At 42.3% G+C, this 6,708-nt stretch overlaps 1 protein-coding gene across 2 annotated transcripts in view; it reads right to left on the bottom strand.

Annotated features, from left to right (window-relative positions):
* Positions 1–387: 387 nt before the first annotated feature.
* The window catches only part of ADIPOR1 (adiponectin receptor 1), a 14,963-nt gene continuing 8,642 nt past the window's right edge, over positions 388–6,708 (bottom strand). For both annotated transcript variants that reach the window (XM_008583766.1, XM_008583767.1), the window contains exons 4-8: positions 5,099–5,270; positions 4,427–4,613; positions 3,217–3,404; positions 1,574–1,767; positions 388–1,258 (exon numbers count right to left, since the gene is read on the bottom strand). In XM_008583766.1, coding sequence (XP_008581988.1) covers positions 1,130–1,258; positions 1,574–1,767; positions 3,217–3,404; positions 4,427–4,613; positions 5,099–5,270 — 870 coding nt within the window. In that variant the 3' untranslated portion in view covers positions 388–1,129. The remainder of the gene's footprint in view (positions 1,259–1,573; positions 1,768–3,216; positions 3,405–4,426; positions 4,614–5,098; positions 5,271–6,708) is intronic.

The following is a 6,708-nucleotide window of genomic DNA, read 5'->3' as shown; positions in this document are numbered from 1 at the left end:
TGAAGTTCATTCACTGGCCCACATAGGCCAGTCTGTCAATGCCTATGATTCATATTTGTGCCCCAGCAGAATCTGAAATTATTACAGGTCTTTTTTTTTTTTTTTTTTTTTTTGTCTTTTTCCGTGTCCGGCAACGGATCGCAACCCTCAGTGTCGCCCCCGTACCGGACCGGGACCGGCAACGGGATCGCAAGCCTCGGTGTTGCCCCCGCACCTCGCTCAGCCAGTGAGCGGGAACCGGTCTGTATGTGGGATCCAAACCCTCGGCGGGAGCGCCGCCACGCTTCCCAAGCGGCGTACTAGCACAGTGTGCCACTGGGCCGGCCCTTATTACAGGTCTTAATCCTTTGGAGTTGTGTGCAAATAACTGAGACCGTACATGTCAAATCTTTGAATGCCAAGTGTCTTCCGTACTTTCTTTTATTATCATCATAGTCTTTGCATCAAGATACACAGTAATGATAGCAGGTTTCTTTTTAAAGCTTAGTATTAAATATTAAATATCTTTCCCCATTTTAATTTTACATTACTCTGCCAAGAAAAAAAAAAATTAAAACTCAAGTTATTTGAAGCCTGGACACACGTCCATGATTAGCCGGGCTACGTAAAAGCTGGTGCCTTTATTCTTCCTGCTATGTAAGCAGATCCAGGCCCTAGAAAGGTGGGACCAGGTTATAATTGTTTTTGAAAAGTGTGCTACAAAAATTGATGGCCTGTTATAAGCCAGGTAACAAAGTAAGGATAGGGGTAAGGAAGGGACATTTTCCTCCAGGAAAAAACCAGAATTTCTGAAGAGTCCCAGTCCATAATTTTTCCCAAAATGGTTGGAGGAGTGGGTAAAATCTCAACATGAGCTTCAAAGTACTGTCTCTGTGAGGGGCCAGTAATTGCCTTGCCAGGGTGGGGGATGGCTCAGTTTGACCATCCCCACCTTCCCCAGCTAGGGGAATGGAAATGGAAAGTTTATTGCCCAGTGGGTGTGAAAGTGGGCTGAAGCTTGGTTGGTACTGAATTCTCTAAGAGGTTTCTTCTAGAAACAGACAACTCAGACTCTTCCTCTCACTTCAGCAAAGAAGTTATTTTTAAAAGCACTTGGGAAGTTCTTCCTCCACGCCTCAGGTGGGAAAGCTCAGAGAAGGGAGTCATCAGTACAGCCACCTTCTAGGCCATAACGGAATTCTTGAAGGTTGGAGACCCCATAGAAGTGGACAAAGGCTGCTGCCACCACCAGAACATGGAAAATCTGATGAGACTGGAACTGCAGGAATAAAAACAGAAGAGCCTTTAGGATAATGGCAAGAAGGTATTAGAAATAAGTAGGAGAAAGTATTTGCCTGTTCTAGCTTCTCCTCAAATTTTTTCTTTACATCATAAAAGCGATATATTTGTTGTAGAAAATTTTAAAAACAGACTTTGTCAGAGATACATCAAAATGGTAATATTGGCTATTTTCCCCAGTATACCCCCAAACACTACATGATCCAGGTCTTTTACCACCTTTTACTCAGACCTTTAACTTTCGGGCCAGTTATTCACCATCAAAGAAAGCCCTGCTGGAAGAGTCAGTTCTTACCCATATGTCAAATTTTCCAGGAAAGAAGCGCTCAGGAATTCGAGCAGCATAAAGACCAGCTCCAGTGATATACATCACAGCCATGAGGAAGAACCAGCCCATCTGGCCCACTGTGGTGGCCTTGACAAAGCCCTCAGCGATAGTAAAGTGCATGGTGGGCACAACACCACTCAAGCCAAGACCGAGGAATACCCCTGAACAGAAAAGACATAAGATCATCAAGCAAGGAAACAGCAACCACATGGAAGGCATTGTTGTCTTACTCTGGAATTCAAATGTTTATGATAATTAGCTATTTTTAGGTAACAGTACATGTTTTAGGAAATTTAGTCATAAGATGGATAACAGTCAGCAGATATGTCTTCTTTATACAGAATGGGAAGAAGGCTGTGTAAGTGCTAATACCTTTTAAGGAGCACCAAGAACAAACATTTCGTATTCTTCATTATTGAAGGAGCCTTGGCAAAAATGGTATGTCAAAATGCTCTGATGGGGTTTGGATCCCCTTACCGGCCAGCTGCAAAAAAAAAAACCTCGAAAAATAAACAAAAAACCCCCAACCCTCTGATTGCTGACTTGGGTACAGAACCTAAATGGTAAGGCTTCAGCTGGCTCCCAAGCCAGAGAAGAGTAGGATAGGTTTCCCAGTAACATCATAGTAGACTTAAGTAACCAGGACCCTGACTTCCTGAGTAGACAGATATACCCAGATTAGCAGTTGTCTGTCGCTGCTGGGCCACACAAATAAGGCAAGTGCAAGGGAAGAATGGGTACTTGTCTCAACACTACCACACTACACATAACTGGAGAACAGGGACTACCTTCTCTGTCTTTGTAGATACCCTTGTTTAAGCATAGTACCTGGCACATGATTGATGCTTGATAAATAATTCTTTTCACTTAACATTAAAACACAGCAGATATTAAGAAGTCTAAAGGGGCTGAAGACTAGTGGTAATTGGTGGTGTTGCTACAAGTATTAAAACTTTATAATAAATGAACACCAAGATATAAAAATAAGTAAAAGCTAGAGTTCAGATGAGACAACATGAAAATGTTTATGCTTGTAGCTATTACATTAGTTGTTACCACTGTTTATGCTCAAGGTATTTTATTTAATTGTTTTTTTTGCAGCTGGGCAGTACGGGGATCCGAATGCCTGACCTTGGAGTTACAAGGCTGTGCTGTAACCAACTAAGCTAACTGGCCACCTCTAAGGTGTTTTAATTTCAACCAAAATGACTATGCTTGCTATACTTTATACTTTAAACTATATTATTTATTTATTTTTTGTGGCTGGCTGGTATGGGGATCCTAATCCTTGACCTTGGTGTTAACAACACTGTGCTCTAACCAACTAAGCTAACTGGACAGCCCTTAAAACTGTCTTAAACCAAGTATAAGAGCAGTCGTATCTATCCTTGCAATTAACTGACCAGCTGGGTAGTAATCTGTCCTATGGCATTCTACTGAAATAGTGTGAAACTTAAGGGAGAATCGAGCTTTGAAAATTCATGCCATATTGAAACTTCTAAACACAAATCAGCATTTGGGTGGTATTCCCAAACTGCAAATCCTAGGGCCCAGCGTTGAACCTATCAGGCCCAAGGTCCAAATACCTGAGGTTTACACTAGCTTCCTACCTGCTCTTGTCTGCCGGTGCTTAGGAGTGGCAAACCGGTCCCACTGTGCCACAATGATGGCAGAAATGCCCAGGACACAGACGATGGAGAGGTAGATGAGCCGTGGCTGTGGGGAGCAGTAGAAGGAGTAGTAGAGCCAGGGGACAAAGCTCCCCATAATCAGTAGAGCGATCCCTGAATAGTCCAGTCTGAAACAACCACAAAAATGAGACAAATCAGCGGGAGAAATTAGGATTCCTATGCCTCATTTAGCAAGTGCTTTCTGTTCTCCACTTGTTCCCAGATTTGACCATCCCTAGTATCCCTCACTTTCCATACAATCTATCCTGTACCCAGGGTTAAAATTCCACAAGGTTAAGCACTTCTACTTTACAGTGGAAAAGTCTCTTAAAAATCCCTGCTCATAGAACTCTGTCCCTTTCTCTTAGTTGTGAATAGCTATATCCCACTAATGGGTATTTGAATTTAGAAGTTCTGTCACATCCAGCTGGTTGCCAGCATCACACTCAGGAAGGGCTCCGAATATGTCCCAATTCTGACCGGATGATTTCTAAAAATAAAATCCTTAGATTAGGACTATTATTAAGGGGTGCTTTCACTTGTTCTGTTTCAGTTAACCTTTTTAATGATGAAGATATATTCTTGTTACTGGTGTTATTGGGGGAAAAAAAAAATCCACCATCACCACCAAAACCAATAATAATACCAACAAAAACAAACAGAACACCAGGCTCAGAGATTGGGAACCAGGAAAGTGTTAGATAATGGACATCTGGGGCTTCCAGCAGTGCATGGGCAGCAAAGATAAGCTTTACTTGACTGGTGGGCAGGAGCACTAGCAGATGAAGCAGACTATTTACCGCACATGACTTTGGCTTGTGCCCATAGGAGGGTAAACTAGTATTGGGTACAAGCTCTTGGAAGGCAGCCCTCTGGCACCCCATGTTTCACAAAAGACAGTACTGTTCAGGTAAAAAGTATATTCCACAATTGGTTTCCATCTGCTGAGGAGGCTGTAGTAAGTTTTTTCATGAAGTGTTTAAAAGGAAAGCTTCAGCATCCTACCATATCCACACAACAGAAAGCCTTTTCTCTGGCATCTCAGGGGATCTTTAGGAGTTATAGGAATTCCCAGCACCTGGCCAGCACTGGGATCACAAGATGTGACAAAAGTGCATGGTCTTTTACTACTGCTGTCCCTTCAACTCACTTTGAAAAAGTCCGAGAGACTTTCTCTGAATGACAATAGACGGTGTGGAAGAGCCAGGAGAAGCTGAGGCAGAGCACTGCACCCAAAAAGAACATCCCAAAAACCACTTTCTCCTGTAGCGGGGCCATGAAGTACATATTTGGTCTGAGCATGGTCAAGATTCCTAAAAAGAGAAACAGCACAAAACCTGCAGGAGGGACAAAGAAAAAAACCTGTGAGAAAAAAGGGAACGTGTGCAATTTGACAGTTGATGGTTTTCAGTCAGTGAGCCACAGGGTTTAGCTGTGGGAACCACAGTCAAAATTTTCAGAAGAAAATGGCACCAGTCATACAAACCCTGACAAAAAGGCGATTTTTTGGGGGAAATGTTGGCATTTTGTCTTTACAGTGGGAAATGATGAAGCAGAAGGAACTGCCCCCATCTGGAACAGGTTTTGCCAAGCATCACAAGAGAACATCTAGTTCCAATTTCTTTTGTTTCCAACCCTTCCACCCTCAGTCTTAAAGATCAATGATCAAGGGTCAAGATCACCAGTAGTTTTAAGACACAGCTCCAGCTATCAATCAGTCAGACCAACTTTGTGCTGCTTCTTTCCCATGGACAAAGGCTATATAATTCCCTGGCAATTCAGGAGACAAAAACTGGATTTCCCCCCATCCACATCAACTCACCGAGCAGGTGGGTCCAGATGTTGCCAGTTTCTGTATGGATGCGGAAGATGCTCTTGAAACAAGCCCGAAAAGAGGGCATGGGTGGTCTATGGCCATGTAGCAGGTAGTCATTGTCCTTTAGCCAGTCAGGGAGCACATCATACGGGATGACCCTCCAACGTCCCTCCCAGACCTAGGATATAAACACTTTCTCTAGGCAGGGCCCTAGACAATACTAGCTTCCCCAAGGACAAGCAATGAAGGAGAACCAGTCTAGGAGGAAGTCCATCAGGTTTTGGATGGTCCCATGTAATAGTGGAGAACTAGCCTGGACCAGGAGATATACAAGGCACAGCACAAATGGGGCTGGCAGAGTACTGACCCATGTTTTGACCACTTTAAAAATATTCCTTTGTTGTTGTTTCATGTTAGTTTATCTGGATATGCTTTAGGTAAACGTTGCCCAACATTTAAAGAAAATGTGACACAATCTCCTTTAAGCTACTTGAAATTTCAAAATTAATAGTGAGTGGAAACAAAAAAATTACAGATATGGTTTTTAAAAACATATAGATCCCTGCTTTGCTCTTCTCCTCCAAGAGATTCTGCTTGCCCCCTGTTCCATCCTTTCTCCCAATTAGACCTAAGTTCTTACTAGGCTGGGCCTATATCTTTTTAGAGTGGGGGTTCTTAATCTAGAATCCACACACAGTGGACAGAATCCAGGGAGTGAGTGGAAACTTGGATGGAAAAAAGTATCATTATTTTCATTTACCCTTAATTAAATTTGGCATTTCCCTCAATTATAAATGTAGGCAAAAAATCACAGCAGTATCAGTAGAATTTGTGATTATGTCACCAATAGAAATTACATATATTTTGGGGCCGGCCCGTGGCTCACTCGGGAGAGTGTGGTGCTGATAACACCAAGGCTGCGGGTTCGGATCCCATATAGGGATGGCCGGTTGCTCACTTTGGTGAGCGTGGTGCTGACAACACCAATCCAAGGGTTAGGATCCCCTTACCGGTCATCTTTTTAAAAAAAAAAAAAAAAGAAATTACATATATTTTCATATATTAGTTCTGCAGATATCTCAAAATACTGTTTCTACTCATCACTACTTAGAAGTTACAAATTTTAATAAAATACATTAGCGCTTGTCATAAATGCATATTTAATGTTTTAGTAAAGGAAGCCACATTATTATATCACATTTAAATATTTTGATGACTGCCAAAGGGATCACAGCACAAAAAAGTTTAGAACCCCTGTTTTAGAGGATATTTTGAACAATGCCTAACACAGTAGGCAGTAAAAATTTAGCCAATCTTCGTCTTGATTTACTTTAACCAAAAAACAAACCCACCCACAGGAGTAAAAGCTTCTCAACCCAATGCAAGCTTGCCAGCTAGGAACATCTCAGACAAGCCTGCTGTTGGGCCGGCCCGTGGCTCACTAGGGAGAGTGTGGTGCTGATAACACCAAGGCCATGGGTTCAGATCCCTATATAGGGATGGCCAGTTAGCTCACTTGGGAGAGCGTGGTGCTGACAACACCAAGTCAAAGGTTAGGATCCCCTTACCGGTCATCTTTAATAAAAAAAAAAAAAAAAAAAAAAAAAAAAAAAAAA

This window comes from Galeopterus variegatus, unplaced genomic scaffold (genome assembly GCF_000696425.1).
Source record: "Galeopterus variegatus unplaced genomic scaffold, G_variegatus-3.0.2 Scaffold3033, whole genome shotgun sequence".
Lineage (NCBI taxonomy): Eukaryota > Metazoa > Chordata > Mammalia > Dermoptera > Cynocephalidae > Galeopterus > Galeopterus variegatus.
This window is presented reverse-complemented; position numbering and strand designations above follow the sequence as displayed.